The sequence below is a fragment of the Diaphorina citri genome, unplaced genomic scaffold (assembly GCF_000475195.1).
Source record: "Diaphorina citri unplaced genomic scaffold, Diaci psyllid genome assembly version 1.1 scaffold530, whole genome shotgun sequence".
Taxonomy (NCBI): domain Eukaryota; kingdom Metazoa; phylum Arthropoda; class Insecta; order Hemiptera; family Psyllidae; genus Diaphorina; species Diaphorina citri.
Window position 1 is genome coordinate 65,007 of NW_007377964.1, and position 17,084 is coordinate 82,090.

The 17,084-nt window shown below is 39.5% G+C and overlaps 1 protein-coding gene across 1 annotated transcript in view; it reads right to left on the minus strand.

The window, feature by feature from the left end:
* Positions 1–17,084, minus strand: part of LOC103509786 (discoidin domain-containing receptor tyrosine kinase B-like) — a 108,824-nt gene that overhangs the window by 55,115 nt on the left and 36,625 nt on the right. The window contains exon 2 of the mRNA XM_026824043.1: positions 16,465–16,570. Coding sequence (XP_026679844.1) covers positions 16,465–16,570 — 106 coding nt within the window. The remainder of the gene's footprint in view (positions 1–16,464; positions 16,571–17,084) is intronic.

Genomic DNA, 17,084 nt, shown 5'->3' on the forward strand with positions numbered 1-17,084 from the left:
AGAGGTCAAACAGCACATACACAAACTACAAGCCCTATCTAACCGGCTGGCTGTATACTTTTTATAAGTTCATTTTCAACACATCTTGTTCGGAATTGGAATACTGGCGTAGCGGGGTCCTAAATTCAAGTGTAGGGGCGTGTTATTCAATACACCCATTAACAAATTAACATGTAATTGTTTTTTTCATTAAAAGCAAGGGAGCTTGCGCGGCCACACAATCGGCAGCAGTGGACATCCTGCCTTTATGTACTCACGAAATACCTTCTGCATATTCAGAGTTTTTCACGTTTTTTGTACGATTTCAAAACTTGCCTGTTGGACATTAAACATTCATAGGTGAGAAGCTCTATTACGGATTTCTTTCCTCTCCATCTTTTCTCTCTTTCTACGCTCCTTCTCCTGTCTCTCTCTTCTCCTCTCTCTCTCTCTCTCTCTCTCTCTCTCTCTCTCTCTCTCTCTCTCTCTCTCTCTCTCTCTCTCTCTCTCTCTCTCTCTCGTTCTTATATAATCCTTCTTTTCTCTCTATCCCTTTCTTATCTTCCTCTGTTTCTCTTCTCTCCCTCTATCTTATCTTTCTCTTTCCATCTTTTTCTCTCTTTCTACGTCTCCCTGTCTCTCTCTCTCTGTCTGTCTGTCTGTCTCTCTCTCTAACTCTTTCTTATGTTTCTCTGTTTCTCTTTTCCTTTCTTTTTCTCTCTCTCTCTTTCTATTTCTGAGTTAAGAAGAGTTTTGCTTACCTTCATACACAAAAAAACTCACTCTGAGGTCTCGAACTCAGCCCCTTAGATTGCCAGTCCAACGTTCCAACTTGCGAGATGCTAGGGTTGGTAATAAATAAATTAATAAATAATTAGGTATCTCTAGCCACTGGTCAAAATCCTGAGACTCTTCAACCAATAGAAATCATAAAAAAAAAAAATAATAATAAAAAAATAAGAAAAAAATGACCTTCGCAGTAGAAGGTTGCCTCATATACCAAAACTAAGGGGGAAAAATTAATGGAACTAAAAAAGAGGCTAACTAGTACTTGGTAAATAAATTTCAAAAAGTAAAAAAGAAAACCCGCGAAAGAAAAATCAAACAGAAACATACAAACTGAAAACAGTGAGACGAACAAGAAGAAAGGCACAAAAAACTAACTGATTACAAAAAAAAAGAACTTTTCTACACTTACTTAAGTAGTCAATTATTTGAGTAGCCTCACCACTATACCGAAGAATCTAATCTGCCATCATCAGAATTGGGGAGAAAATGGCAAAAACTGCTTCTGCTTTAGTCATATTGATTATTTGGCCTTACTGTATTGATCGGTAGTAGCATATAGCCACAATACTTGAAGCTTTACACTCGTACACTTAAAATAAAATCATACCTATCTTTTATTTGTCAATATTGTTGTGTATGATGGTGGTTTCGAACCAGTGTATTTCGGTTTTCCAATATCCAATATTGGCTAGAGGGAATTGATTCAATCCTCAGTCTTGGTTTTCACTCTGGTGAGTCTACACAAAATAAATTTGTTCCAATGTTCTATTTTCAAAGTGATCTTTTCTTACTACATTAGAACTCTAATTCAACACCATCCATATCTCTTTGAAAATTTAAGAGTAAACTGGAGGGTCTGTTGTAAGTTGTAAATATGATTCTGCCACTCCCAGAGGTGTCTTTTGAACTTTTGTCTGCATCAAGATTTGAGATATTTTTATTTTTTTGTCTCAAAAAGGGAGGAGGAGTAGGAAGAGAAGAAAAAGAAGAAGAAAGAGAGGGAGTAGAGGAGATAAGGAGGAAGAAGAAAAAGAAGAATAAGAGGATAATGAGGAGTAGGTAGTAGAAGGAGGAGGAGGAGGAGGAGGAGAAAAAGAATAACATCTAAAAAAATAAAGCAAAGAAGGAAGAGAGAGAGAAACTTCGTCAGGTCCCCATGTCACTTTATGTATTTGGAGGGGCAAATATCAACTCAAAACTGGCAAATATATTATGCATAAAGCAATAAAAGTGCCGTAAAGACAGACGGATAGGTAGAGGTGGGGAGGGGGAGAGAGAGGGAAAAGGGAGGGGAGGGAGGGGCACTAGATATCATATTTTTTTTTGCCCCTTGTGTACCTGTTCAGGCTTCAGGAGTATTAAACTTGAACTGCATGGGCCAACTTGTGCTGGTGACCATAACGCCGCGGACGAAATTTTTAGAAAAATTTAGGTATTTTTTATAAAGTTCATTTTCAACACATCTTGTTCGGAATTGGAATTCTGGCGTAGCGGGGTCTAAATTCAAGTGTACGAGTACCTAGGGCGTGTATTCAATACACATTAACAAATAATTTATTGTTTTTTATTAGAGAAAGGGAGCTTGCCGCGGGCCACACAATTCGGCCGCAAGTTGGACATCCCTGCCCTTTATCGCACGTACGGATACCTTTGCATATTCAGAGTTTTTCACCGTTTTTTGTACGATTTCAAAACTTGCCTGTTGGGACCCATTAAACATTCATACGGTGAGACAGATTTGTAAGGGAGCTTGCCGCGGGCCACACAATTCGGCCGCAAGTTGGACATCCCTGCCCTTTATCGTACGTACGGATACCTTTGCATATTCAGAATTTTTCACCGTTTTTTGTACGATTTCAAAACTTGCCTGTTGGGACCCATTAAACTTTCATACGGTGAGACAGATTTGTACGGATTTTCCAACTTCTTTTTTTCTCCCTTCTTCCTTTATCTCTCTCTCTTCCATACCTCGGCTGGGATTGAACCCACGCCCTCCTGTTTACCAGGCGAGCGCCTTGACCACTACACCACCGAGGCAGGTATAATGTTGGCGTTGAAGAGAAGACGGAAGTCTGAAAAGATTCCAAAAATAACTCCCCAAATTCCCACACGTTGTGGTGTAAAAATATCATAAATCTTGGAAAAAGAACAAATCCATCATCCCTAATGTCAACAGAAACTTCCGTGAGGGAGAAATGTACGGATTTCCTCCAGCCGAAAAATCCCAAAATGTTTAAAATCGGGGATAGCAGACCTCTGTTTTGACTTTCTAATGAAATCTGAAGGGTAATCTTAATAGGAGAATGAGGAACAAGATGGATCACCTTTCAGGAAGATTTAAGACTTGATGTCCTTGGTGATTTTCTTGTAAGCAATTTTTAGTTGGGAACTTCAAAGGAAGAAGAAGAAGAAGAAGAAGAAGAAGAAGAAGAAGAAGAAGAAGAAGAAGAAGGAGGAGGAGGAGGAGGAGGAGGAGGAGGAGGAAAAACAGAAGAAAAACAAGAAAGGGAGGAAAAAATGGACATTAATAGACCCAGCAAAAGCGTTTAACCTTGTAAAAATAATCTTACTCTGTATAACTACCGTAGTAAAGGAACTAAAGGATAAGGAATACCTAAGTATAAAAAGAAGGTATACCGTATACCTAACAGAAATAAAAGGAAAGTAAAAAGGGGAACAGAGTAAGGAATCAAAAATTGAATACGCAAGCTGATGAAAAGAAGATTTCCCCGTGAATGATGGGGATATGCTTTTTAATAAAAAGAAAAATATTTGTAGTGACATTCAGATGCATTTATCACGGGGGAGGAGCTGTCATTTCAATCATTATTATTATTATTACCCCCCTGTAAACAGAGCTTGTTATTTTGAATGCATTTCAAACATGTCGTTTGTTGTTAACTGTTCCCCTTGTTTTTGTTTTCCAAATTGCCTCTTCTTCTTTCTCCCTTCTAGTTCTTCCTCCTCCTTCTTCTCCTCCTCCTCCTCCTCCTTTTTCTTCTTCTTCTTCTCCTCCTCCTCCTCCTCCTCTTTTTTCTTCTTCTCCTCCTACTCCTCCTCCTTCTTTTTCAAGCTGCTCTTATTTCATCCTTTCCATCACCTCCTCCTTTTTCTGTTCAATCTTATCATTTCCTTCTTCTTCTTCTTCCCCCACCATCAAAGAACGAAGAGGTAAAGGAAAGAAGAAAAGGGATGATGGGGGGGATCACGTTTAATAAAGCGAGAATGCAGGCTAAAGGATAGGGAGAACACAGTATGGGGAAACTGGAAAACTCCCAAAAGTGCAAAAAACGGGGAAAGAATGTAGAAATATTACCTATAAGAAAAAGAAGAAAAGGAGGAGAAGAAAAGAAAGAAAAGGAGGAGGAGAAAAAGAAAGAGAAGGGGAGGAGGATAGAGAGAGAAAAAGTGAAATCCTATGTTTTATTTACATGACATTCGCACCGAAGCGAAGGTTGAAGGTTGCATAGGGGAGGGAGGGGGTTGAAGGGGAGGTGAAAAAGGACAGGAGGGAAAGGGAGGGAGAGGGGGATAGGGAGGGGGACAGGTGTCACCCTTAACACATGTTACCAAGTTGGTATGCCACTATAATATTCCATATATTTCACCAGGCTTAACTGAGAAGGAAGGAAAAAAAAATCTTTCTCTCTTTCCCAACTAGAGAAGAAAAGGAGAGAGAATTTTTTCTCTCTTACAAGAAAAGAGATAAAAACAGAGAAAGAGAGATTTTAAGTAGGTAAATGTAAAGGTATTCTCTCTTTGATATCTCTGAGCATTTTTGGGAGAAAATCAGAAAATGCAATTTTGGATGCAAATCTAAATTGCAGAGTTGGGAAATGCAATTAATACACAGTCCTATGCAGGACATGAAGAATCCGACCTCAGTGGCATAGTTAATAGCGTGGAGGACTTTAGGTATGGAAGTTAGCAGGTACTTAGTTCGAGTCCAAGTCATGTCATAAAATTCAGGACTGTGTATTGTTCGGGGAGCGACATTTGTGAGTAGCTTTCTACTCACAAAAAAAAAAAGTGTTGTTTTTTGGGGGGGGGGGATTTTTGTGATGTTTTTTAACCAAAAAAAAAAAAAAAAAAAAAAAAAAAAAAAAAAAAAAAAAACATTCATAAGGAATACCTAGGGGTCTCCAGACAAGCAGACTTGATTCATGAGCTACCACAGGGTAGGTAGGTACTTTGAAATTTATTGTAAGATCCAGCATCTAGCATAATAATAGTAGGAGCAATTTATTATTTACAAAGTTCCCAACACTGAACAAATGAAAAGAAAAGTTAGAACTGTGGTGACAGCAAGAAACCTCTCGGGGTCCACCTTCCACCCCACATCATGGAGGACAGGATAGGACTGGAGGGCATTGCGGGACAGGACAGAGCAGGGTAGGACGGAAGAAAGTACAGGGCAGGGTCAGACAGAATAAGACAGGATAGTGGGATGGAATAGGACAGAGCAGGGAAGGACAGGAAAGGATCGGAGGGCATTTTGGGACAGGATAGGCCTTTTATTTCATAGGTCCTGGGTTCAATGCCCGGCACTGTCCACGTTTTTTTCAGCTCTGCTTAAAATTTGAAGCGCATTCGAGCTGGAACGGACGCCTGATGATTGAAAGCATTCGGAATTAGACAATTTAGTACTTTTCGCAATGCACTTTTGAATTTATCACATTCCTTTTCTCACATTTTTCTTTCATAATGGCATTTGCAAGGGAATAAAGGATTGGCAAAGAAGAAGAGAAAGATGGTGTTTGCTGCAAACTTCTAGTCTTTTTTCAGGTAGGTACATACTACATACCTACCACCTATTAATAAAGTTTGGTACGTGATCGGGAAATTAAATGAATAATAAAATTAAGAAATGGGTGTTGGAACTTGAAACCTAAGTACCTAGCCCAGGCAAATGACCTTTGAGTAGGGAGGTACTTTACTTATGTACATAGGTATCAGATATGTATTACCTACGTATGACTGAATAGCACCTCAAGTACAATACAGACAGGTTGTGACTTTGAAGAGATGAAGATATTTTGCAGATAAAGGAATGTTTACGTGTGTGGTCACGAAAAAGCTCGAGACCTGGGTCTGTCAGACCGTCCGAGAGACCGCGGTCTCAAGCTTTTTCCGCCACGTACGCGCAGACGGTCTGACGAACCGCCGTCTGTCAGATGATCTGAATAGTGGCGGGCACTAGAGCTCCCTAATGATTTAGTCAAATTCGTTTCAACTTCCTACCCAAGACAGGCAAATTGATCCTGCCTTAGCAAACAGTTTGAACAAACAGATGTTTGTTTGACTATTTATGTTTTGAACTAATTGATGTCCACCTCCAGTAGACAGCATTGTACAAACAATCAAATGGGTACCATTGATGTTTTCATGTCTGTATAGTGTATTCTTGTTTATACTCTCATCACAAGCAAAGGTCAAATATTTGCTAACTACATTCGAGTGGTAGGTAAAAGGCAGGCAGGTACATATTATGTACTCACTTACTTTCCGTGTCCTCTTCTTTCTCATCAAATCTTTCTTCCCCAGTAATTTGAGACGTAAATTGCCCTCTCATTTGTCGCAAGGAGATCTGCGTGAGTGCATGTCGTCTCCATTTGGCCGCATACCTACCTTCTTACATATTATGTAAGAAGGTATGTACATACTAGGTATCTTATAAACAGGCGATGGTGGTAAGTATAGGTATTGAACGTGGCACATGAGTATTAGGTAAGTACATAGAAGACCAGCCAATCACGTTCAGACCGCCTGACAGACCGCAAAAAAAAAAAAAAAAAACGGCGGTGAAACACTAAACGAGGCTGTGGCTGGCCCTGAGAAAGGCCATTAAAGCTGTTAACATGTATGATACAATGGTACTTGGAATTCCTCTATGATGTACGAGCGTTGTTCAGGGGATGATTTAGAATTCTAAAGCAGTTGTCATAAATTCATAATGCCAGACTCTTTGGGTGAAATGGAACCACTAGAGGACGTTTATTCCGGCGTCTAATTTCCAGCATCTAATCATCTAACATCTACCGCATCCACCCTAAGCCCTTGGAGCCTTTAGAACTATTTCGTGTGGTCAAATTGTGTACATACTACATACCTACCACCTATTAATAAAGTTTGGTACGTGATCGGGAAATTAAATGAATAATAAAATTAAGAAATGGGTGTTGGAACTTGAAACCTAAGTACCTAGCCCAGGCAAATGACCTTTGAGTAGGGAGGTACTTTACTTATGTACATAGGTATCAGATATGTATTACCTACGTATGACTGAATAGCACCAGCCCGTCCTTCCTTTATTATTACGATAGTAATAAAAAAAGGTATAGTGGACGGGTTATTGTATTCGCTTCGGTGTCTGTCTGTCTGTCCCCATAGAAGGACTTTATCCAAACCTGGTCGACCTATATATCAAATTAAAGCTCTTTTTACCAGGAACACGAAAGTGGTGGTGCAAATTTTGTCCATAAAACAAAAAAAAAAAAAAAGGTTTTTGGGGGATTTTTTTCCACATTTTCTCACACAAATGAGCTCTGATCTTGAAATTTGTCGCGACGACCTATATGAACTCAAAGCGAGAAAGTTTTTGATCATTAAAACCGGTTTTAGCGTCAACTATGTTAAGCTACGCCGAGCAAGGTCAAAAAATGGATGGGTGACTTCAACATTATATTGGTAGTTATTAGGAAACATTAAAAGGAATAAAGGGTCTTGATTTTAAATCATTACATGAAAGTAAAATCAAAAATCAAATCAATAATAACAATAAACTGAATATTAAACAAATTAGGTAGGTAGGTACATAGGTACTGATTTTATTTAACCTCGATCGAATAAACTACGGGCTAAAAAATTCCCGGAGGGACAGGCCCAGCTTGTTGATCAGGCATTTGGAAGATAAACCTCTATGCGTTGTTTGTATGATGGGTGGGTGTCATTAGTGTATGAGATGAAATTCTAAGGCTACCCACTCACACTCAGGCAGTCCGAACTGTGTGGCGGAAAAAAATTGAGACCTAAGGCCAGCCGCACTTACTATCAGGTAGACCTGACAGGTACACCTAACTCCTCAGAGAGATTATGGCCGGCAGATATTCAGGACACAGCGGACAGACCAGGCTATTTTCATCTGTTTGGAGTGTTTGCGATAAATCAACCACCAATGTATGGTTGCAGATATTCAGGACACAGCGGACAGACCAGGCTATTTTCATCTGTTTGGAGTGTTTGCGATAAATCAACCACCAATGTATGGTTATAATAATAGTGGACCCACTATAACCATTCGTGAGTACTCTATGTCCACTTTTAACGATAATGTTGCTTTCAATGATAGCTATAATTCATGGACAGCAAATTAGCAATCGAGCTCCCCAGCCACTTGTTTCGTAAATTAATTTGCTGTCCGTTTGTCATTTTGCCGTCATTACTGAAAGGACTCTGAAATGCAAATGAAGATTCAATGAGTAGCGTACAATTGGTGGAAGCTAGGGAAACACCGCCCTTTCCTCTCTAACGGGTTGTTTTTCTCATCCAATACTTACTTACAAACTCATCACTTACCGTAAATAGTGCAGGTGATTAGATAACCTAAATTCTGAATAGCACCTCAAGTACAATACAGACAGGTTGTGACTTTGAAGAGATGAAGATATTTTGCAGATAAAGGAATGTTTACGTGTGTGGTCACGAAAAAGCTCGAGACCTGGGTCTGTCAGACCGTCCGAGAGACCGCGGTCTCAAGCTTTTTCCGCCACGTACGCGCAGACGGTCTGACGAACCGCCGTCTGTCAGATGATCTGAATAGTGGCGGGCACTAGAGCTCCCTAATGATTTAGTCAAATTCGTTTCAACTTCCTACCCAAGACAGGCAAATTGATCCTGCCTTAGCAAACAGTTTGAACAAACAGATGTTTGTTTGACTATTTATGTTTCGAACTAATTGATGTCCACCCCTAGTAGACAGCATTGTCCAAACAATCAAATGGGTACCATTGATGTTTTCATGTCTGTATTCTTGTTTATCGGTCTTTACTTGACTGGAGTGGATTACGGACTGTCCCCTATCTAATAGACGTTAAAAAACAAGACTACAGATAAAAGGACAGACGAGTCCTTTTATCTGTAGTCTTGTTTTTTAACGTCTATTAGATAGGGGACAGTCCGTAATCCACTCCAGTCAAGTAAAGACCATGTCCAGAAATATGTATAAATTCTTTAATGTCAGTCACTCGGTTCGTCAGATGGTCTGAGCGTGCGTAGCAGACAAGACTACATACCAGCAGAGCAGATCCAGCATTCTGTATACATATTTGTTTAGGCTTCCCCTATTGGGAACCTCACGCCACACCCCTAAAGTCCATTATTTCGGACTTTAATCTTCAAGGGAGCTCTCCCGAATTCCCTCATGTTTCACAAATGGAACCTCGGAAAGTCGGAATCTAAGGACTTGACGAGGCAATTAAAAATTTGCCGCCGATGAAATTGGGCGAATTTTAATTAATGGGGATTTATAAGAGGATTTATGGAGGGGCTCCCTGAATGGCCGAAATATGGCCCGAGTTTGTCACACCAGATGGGATTGATGGGAATGGAAGAAACGATTGACGACTTTTATAGAAAAAGGTCTGATTCTAACGAGGCTTTTTTTCATTATTAGTAAAACGACTTTTCTATTGCGGGAATGTTGTTGAGAATCAGTCCCGCCAGCCAAGTTATCTTGGAGGTTAGCGCGTCTGCTTCGTTAGGTCGCGGATTCATTTTCCGTCCGGGTTGGATTTTATCACAGATAAGGTCCGTTCTCTGAACGGCCGGCTGTCTCCTATCTTGGTCCTTCATCGCTCTACTCAAAACTCGATTTTCGCTTTAGGTTCTCCTTGAATTATTTAAAAAAAAAAAAAAAAAAAAAAAAAAAAAAAAAAAACAAAAACAAAAAAAAAAAAAACATACCCAACCTAGTAGAGAAATGCTAATACAATAAAACTTCTTCATTCCACTCAAATGCACCAGCACAAAACATGTGTTTCAAGCGAAGAAGAAGAAGAAGAAAGAAAAAAAAAAGAAGAAGGAGGAGGAGGAGAAGGAGGAGGACGAGGAAGAGAAGAAGAAGGAGGAGGAGAAGGAAGAGGATTAGCAAGAGAAGAAGAAGGAGGCGGGGGAGGAGAAGGGAAGAAGAAGAAGGAGGAAGAGAAGAAGGAGGAGAAGAAGGAGAGAAGAAGAAGGAGGAAAAGGAGGAAGAGAAGGAGGAGGAGGAGAAGGAGAGAAGAAGAAGAAGGAGGAGAGGAAAACTAGTCAGACAAACAAACAAATTGAAATAGTTTTTCATTTGGAGACGGTACAATCAACAAAGGAGTGTGTTATTTATGGCGAACCCAATTGAAACATATTATTTATGTTATCCACATGTTAGGTATATTGTAGAAATGCTCATTTTCCTACAAATTGAACATTGCTCGAATAGCGAAAACATGGGAATGTTTGTACATTTTCAGCGAAAACGTACCCCACGCCCACGGTTTGTGTAATTTTGTATTGAGGGCATTACAATGTGGTGATTGAATTTAGAATAAATATCCAACGAAATTTATATTTACATTTACGATATTTATCTATTTGTGTTCAGAGAAATCGTAAGGTGGGTACTTAAAATAGATAGTGCTATGATTTAGAATTGAAATTCAGGGACGATAATAACCATAGCAGTTACAGTTCCCTCTGTCAAAACTCTTAAAAAAAAAGTCGATCAACATTGATTGCAAGCCATGTACAGTAGGTGAGATTTTGCAAAGGATTTCTTGATAATATAAAAAAAAAGCGATCTGTTTTCATTTTCCCCTATTGATTTTAATTTGTTTTACCAAGTGTTGTGTATACCCTTGAAAGTTCTAACTTTTTAATATGGATTTCTTGATATTCTTTTCTAGATATCCAAGGATTTCTTGAATATTTTGAAATTTCTTAGGTATTTCTTGATATTCATTGGAATAGGTAGATAATATCAAGTTTATAATGCGGACGTGTTTGTCTCAAGCTTTCAAGCGAGGTAGATCGAAGTGGGGACGTTGCTTAATGCCCACATTTCCTATTTAATTTCTTTTCAGCCCTGTGGTTACAATTCCCCCAAATACTTTTTTGGGGAAATCATCTCCCCCACCTCCAGTCCATTTCCCTCCCTTCCCTACTCGTTCCCTCCCCTCCCTTTTAACCTCAGCTTTCCATCGCTAAGCGCCCTCTTTGATCATTATTGTACGGTATTTATTTTTAATTCGAACAAAAAGCAACAAACAAAGTTAATTTTGAACTTTTTCCGAGCTTTCTTCTCATCTTCCTCTTGTTTTCCATTCTCTTCAGCTCTATTCATCTTTTACTTCTTGTTTACATGGATCTTTCTGCTGTTTTCCATCATCTAGGTACATCTACTTTCTTATATCTTCTTCTTTAACTCCTCCTTTGTCATTTTGTTTTCAATTTTCTTCGTTTTCATCATCTCTACGTTTCGTTTCTCTGGATTTTTCTCCTGTTTTCCGCCATTCCCTACTTATTGGTTTCACATCACTTCCTTTCCTTTTTTTCATCAGTTCCTTTTCCTTCTATTTTTCTCCTGTTTTCCGCCATTCCCTACTTATTGGTTTCACATCACTTCCTTTCCTTTTTTTCATCAGTTCCTTTTCCTTCTTCCTTGCCAAAATGCCAAAAGACAATACAGGAATGTCAAAGGTGTCCTGAACTGTTAGGGAAAGAGGAGAGGAAGAAAGGAAGGAAGAAGAAATTTTTCCGAGGGAAAAACAAAAACAAGTTATGAGAACGGAATTGAAAATGTTATTGTTTTTCTTCCCACAACCGCGAGATGCTTTGTTCGAGGAATATTCTTGAGCTTTTTTTTTTTTAACTTGCCAAGTATTTTTTAATTTAAACTTTTGAATGACAGCGTCTTAAGCTCTCGAATTATGTACTTTTGATACCTTTCTACATTTCTACATACATAACGTAGGTACTTTACAATAAATAGGTGCTTACTTTTAAAGTTGTTTCGTTTTATCAGATCACGACTTCAGTGCTTTAGTACAGCACTATAGGAATCTGCGGAGTTTTCTGTCCAGACTTGTAGAGAATTGTCAATAAATTTTTGTCAAAAAAATACAAAATGTGAATCTTTTTGAAGTTATCAAAGAAAATTTCATTTCTCCCTGTTCAAAACACCTACGTGAGTCTACTAAAAGGAATCAAGAAGACTCCAATATCGTACTTGTCTACCTTATCCTTCTTCTAAAAACCGAGGAACAAAAATCATCGGGAATTATAAATCGGAAACGTGGAAAAAGAAACAAAAGCGCAAATACCCATGAGAGATTAAAATCCAAACAAAGCGAAAATAGAACGAGGCGAATCTGAAAGAGAGAAAAACCGAATCGAGAATGGATCAAGTGGAAAAATAATACGAAACAAAGGAGGAGGAGGAGGAGGAAGAGAAGAATAAAAAAAGCCTGGGGGAGGAGAATGAGAAGACTAAGAAGAAGAAGAAGAAGAAGAAGACGAAGAAGAAAAAGACAAAAAAGAAGAATTGGGAGTGAGGAGGTGAAAGAAAATAAAAAGAATGAGAAGTTGGAGGAAAATAAAAAGAAGGAGGAGGAGGAGGAGGGAAACCTTAAAAGAAAAAGTCTAATGGAATGGATTAGAGATAAATCCGACGTGAAGATGAAGAATGAAATATAAGAAGTAGGAAGAGGAAGAAAAGAAGAAGTATGAGAAGGAAGAGAAGAAGAGGAAGAAGGAGAATGAGTGGGAGGAATAAGAGGAAGAGTAGGAGGAAGAAGGAGAAGTGGAAGGGGGGGAGAAGGAGGAAGAAAGAAGACTTCCGAGAAGAAAGAGGAGGAGAAGGGAAAAACAAATCTTTTGAAGATCTTAAATAGGAAACCTGAAACCTTCAATGTTATCCACTCTATACTTATCTCTTTCATTAGTGGTGGAGACGACTCTCCACTAAAGTTCAGAAAATCATGTTCCGTCCTAATATTCAGATGGAGGGTAGCGCATCTGCCTTGTAAGCGCTATATCGCGGGTTCGATTCGAACCCACGGTGGATTACATTTAGGATAAGAGCCTACCAGAAAATCAAGGACGGTATTTGTTCTCGGATCAGCTGGCTTTCTCCTATCCTGTCTTCTCTCTCTCTCTTTCTCTCTCTCTCTCTCTCTTTCTCTTTCTCTCTCTCTCTCTCTTTCTCCCTCTCTCTCTCTTTCTCTCTCTCTTCGGTACGATAAGATCTTGGGGGTTAACAGTTCCCTGGTTCCCTCTCTGAACCTCCTGCACTGGTTATCTTATCAGTACATCTTATGAGGGTGTATGAAGTGGCTGAAAATGGGAAAATTACTACTTGGAACATCATTTCCACATCCTAGACTTAGAAGAGGGGAAGGAGGAGAAACAGAGGGAGAGGAGGGAGGGAGAAAGAAAAAGGGAAAAGAGAGGGAAGGGCTGTGAGGAGGAGGAAGAGGAGGAGGAGAGTGAAATGGAGTGAGAGATAAGAGGTGGGGAGAAAAAGTAAAGAGAGCGCAAAAACTATGTCATTACCGAGCGCAGAGCGCAGACATTTCCCGGCCATAAAACGCTGAAAAAATAATAATGGCGCTTTTTTCCTATTCTCGTAGGTATTTTTCTAGTTTTCTTTTCTCGAGCTAGATTATAGGCGGATATTTCGCGAGTAAAGCTCTCTGAAGCACGTTGAATGCACCAGTTGCCCATGATTCACTGAAGTTGAGCAACGTTACACGTGGTTGGTATCCGCTATCCGGATAGGTGGTCATCTAGAACAGTGTTTCCCAACCTGGGCGATATCCCCTGGGGGGCGATGGAGATTTTCATGGGGGCGATGAAGCCTTAGGAGGCGCGCAAAAACTATGTCATTACCGAGCGCAGAGCGCAGACATTTCCCGGCCATAAAACGCTGAAAAAATAATAATGGCGCTTTTTTCCTGTTCTCGTAGGTATTTTTCTAGTTTTCTTTTCTCGAGCTAGATTAGGCGGATATTTCGCGAGTAAAGCTCTCTGAAGCAAGTTGAATGCACCAGTTGCCCATGATTCACTGAAGTTGAGCAACGTTACACGTGGTTGGTATCCGAATAGGTGGTCATCTAGGCGATCGCGTGCTGCTGGCCTTTCCCGGCCCCACTCAGGCTAGGTGAGGTTAAAGTGAGAAAAAGTGGCACGTGGTGTGAATAAAGTGAACAAAAAGAAGAAATAAAAAGGAAGTCTAAAAATAATAGCACTACTGCAAACACAATCCACCGAGGTTAAAGCACCTGAACTCAGTTCAAAATGTCAAATCCCTGCCAAAATTGACATAACGAATATGCAACTACAAAAGGAATTCTAATTGTGTTAAGCATATTTAAATGCTTGTCACAAACATCGTTCCCTGATTATTTCACCTAGATAAATTTCATGACATGACTTGGACTTGAACCACCAACCTCCAGATCCAAAGTCCAACGCGTTAACAACTGCACCACTGAGGTTGGTTATGCAACTACAAAAGAGGAAAAACATCAAGAGTCTCTACAAAACTAAAATTACTACAAAAAGAACAAAGAACTTCAAAAAAAGACTGTTCACGTTGTGAAGTACAGCAAAAGCATCAAATCTGACTGCATTGATGTCAAATAAACAGAAAAAACAGTATAAACTCAAGAACAGAACATTTGAACAAGACTTCCTTTGAAGAATATGTTAAAATTTCAACAACTCTGTGAAGAAAATGATGCTGGAATTTGAACATGAAGAATTATGTTGGAAAACATTGCTAGACAATCAAAACGTTATATCAACCGTTTATTAAACCGTTTTATCAACCGTTTATTAAACCGTTTTTATCAACCGTTTATCAAACCGTTTTATCAACCGTTTATCAAACCGTTTTATCAACCGTTTATCAAACCGTTTTATTAACCGTTTATCAAACCGTTTTTATCAACCGTTTATCAAACTGTTTTTATCAACCTTTATCAAACCGTTTTATCAACCGTTTATCAAACCGTTTTTATCAACCGTTTATCAAACCGTTTTTATCAACCGTTTATCAAACCGTTTTAACCGGAGTTGACGTCGAATACTGTGAACATGCAACGTTGCAACGCGTTGGAAAACTCTGACACAAAGCCAAATAGAGAAAGGTTAGGAAAGGTAGGGAACACATGGTTACGGGAGGTAGGGAACACATGGGAGTTGACGTCGAATACTGTGAACATGCAACGTTGCAACGCGTTGGAAAACTCTGACACAAAGCCAAATAGAGAAAGGTTAGGAAAGGGTAGGGAACACATGGTTACGGGAGGTAGGGAACACATGGTTAGGGTATGTAGGGAACACATCATAGGGTTCAATGAGTACCATCTTCTTTTCATCTTTTTCTTTTATTTGAGTTCATAGGTCGTCGCGACAAATTTCGAGATCAGAGCTCATTTGCGTGAGAAAATGTGAAAAAAATCCCCCAAAAACTAGTTTTTTTGGAATTTTGGCTTTATGGTTTTCTGTATAACATTGTACACCACCATTTTCGTGATCCTGGTAAAAAGACCTTTAATTTGATATATAGGTCGACCAGGTTTGGATAAGTCCTTCTATGGGGACAGACTGACAGACAGACTGACTGACTGACAGACAGACAGACCGACACCGAAGCGAATACAATAGTCCGTCCCTTATACCTTTTTTATTACTATTGTAATAATAAACGAAGGACGGACTAAAAATGTAAAATCAAAAAAGAACTTTAACTTTTTATCAAGTCCAAGTTGTATTTTCTTGGTGGTGTGGTAGGAAAAAAAATTAAAAAAGAAAAAAAAAAAAAAAACAAAAAAAAAACAAATCCATCCTACCTACCTAGTAGAGAAATGCTAATAAAACTTCTTATTCATTCCACTCAAATGCACCAGCACAAAACATGTGTTTCAAGCGAAGAAGAAGAAGAAAGAAAAAAAAGAAGGAGGAGGGGGAGGAGAAGGAGGAAGAGAAGGAGGAGGAGAAGGAGGAGGAGAAGGAAGAGGATTAGCAAGAGAAGAAGAAGGAGGCGGGGGAGGGGAAGGAGGAAGAGAAGGAGGAGGAGAAGAAGGAGAGAAGAAGAAGGAGGAAAAGGAGGAAGAGAAGGAGGAGGAGAAGGAGAGAAGAAGAAGAAGAAGACCTATCCTGTCTTCCTCCTCTCTTCGATTTCGGGACGATAAGACCATAGCAGTTACAGTTCCCTCTGTCAAACCTCTTAAAAAAAAAAGAAAAGAAATAAATAAAAAAAAAAAGCCCACGCTGGTGGCTGAGCGGTGAAGAGCACTGACTTTCAACTCGAAAGTGCTAGTTCGAATCTCGGTCAATTCGGAAGTTTTTTGACCAAACTTTTTCCGTTCCCGGATGGGCAATGCCTTAAATATTTTCCTCTACAAATACCTGACAACGGACAACGGCTACTTGGTCTATGTATATCTCTTAGTAGCGCTGTCAAACTGATTGAGTTGGCTGGTCGGAGCTCTACCGCGCTCCTGAATTAGGTGAAAAAATTATCTCTAAATAAAGAGAAATAAAAATCATGCTCCGGCAAGGATTGGACCCGAGCCCTCCTGTTTACCAGGCGAGCGCCTTGACCACTACACCACCGAGGCAGGAAACAATCAATTCCGTCAAAAGGATCCAAATTCTTACCTTGCGTTCTGAGGTCCGACAGATTTGAGTTCGTAGGAGGAGCTGGCAGAGATGGCATGGTCAGGAATTGTTCCCTCTTCCATACCAAGAGGAGATCTGCATTTTTCTGAAACCGAAGAGGAAAAGAATTTTCGGTTGATTTCATAGTTCATCAAAAGCGGACTAACTCACCTAGATGTAACTGTTCAGGAGTTATGAGTGGAACTAATGAACAGAGAACAGACAACAGACAACTGACAAACAATTGGACAACTTAAGCAGAAAACCATCCATAAGCATAAAGCAAGGCCCCATGGTTTTCACACATTAATTCTGTCCAATGGATTAAGTTTTGAGTTTTGTGAGTATCTGAACATTACCACTTTTGGAGCATGACTGTAAGAGTAGATAGGTATTTATATTAGGTAAGTACATATGTTTTGATGGATATTTCAATAGATGTTGGTAAGTAGGTACCTATTAAGCAGTTTTGAACCGCTTTGTTGTCATTTAAACAATCTCTCCCTCTCTCTCTCCCCTCTCTCTCTTCTCTCTCTATCTCTCTCTCTCTCTCTCTCTCTCTCTCTCTCTCTCTCTCTCTCAGATCGGGAGAGCGTGGTGTAGGGAGAGAGTGTAGATCT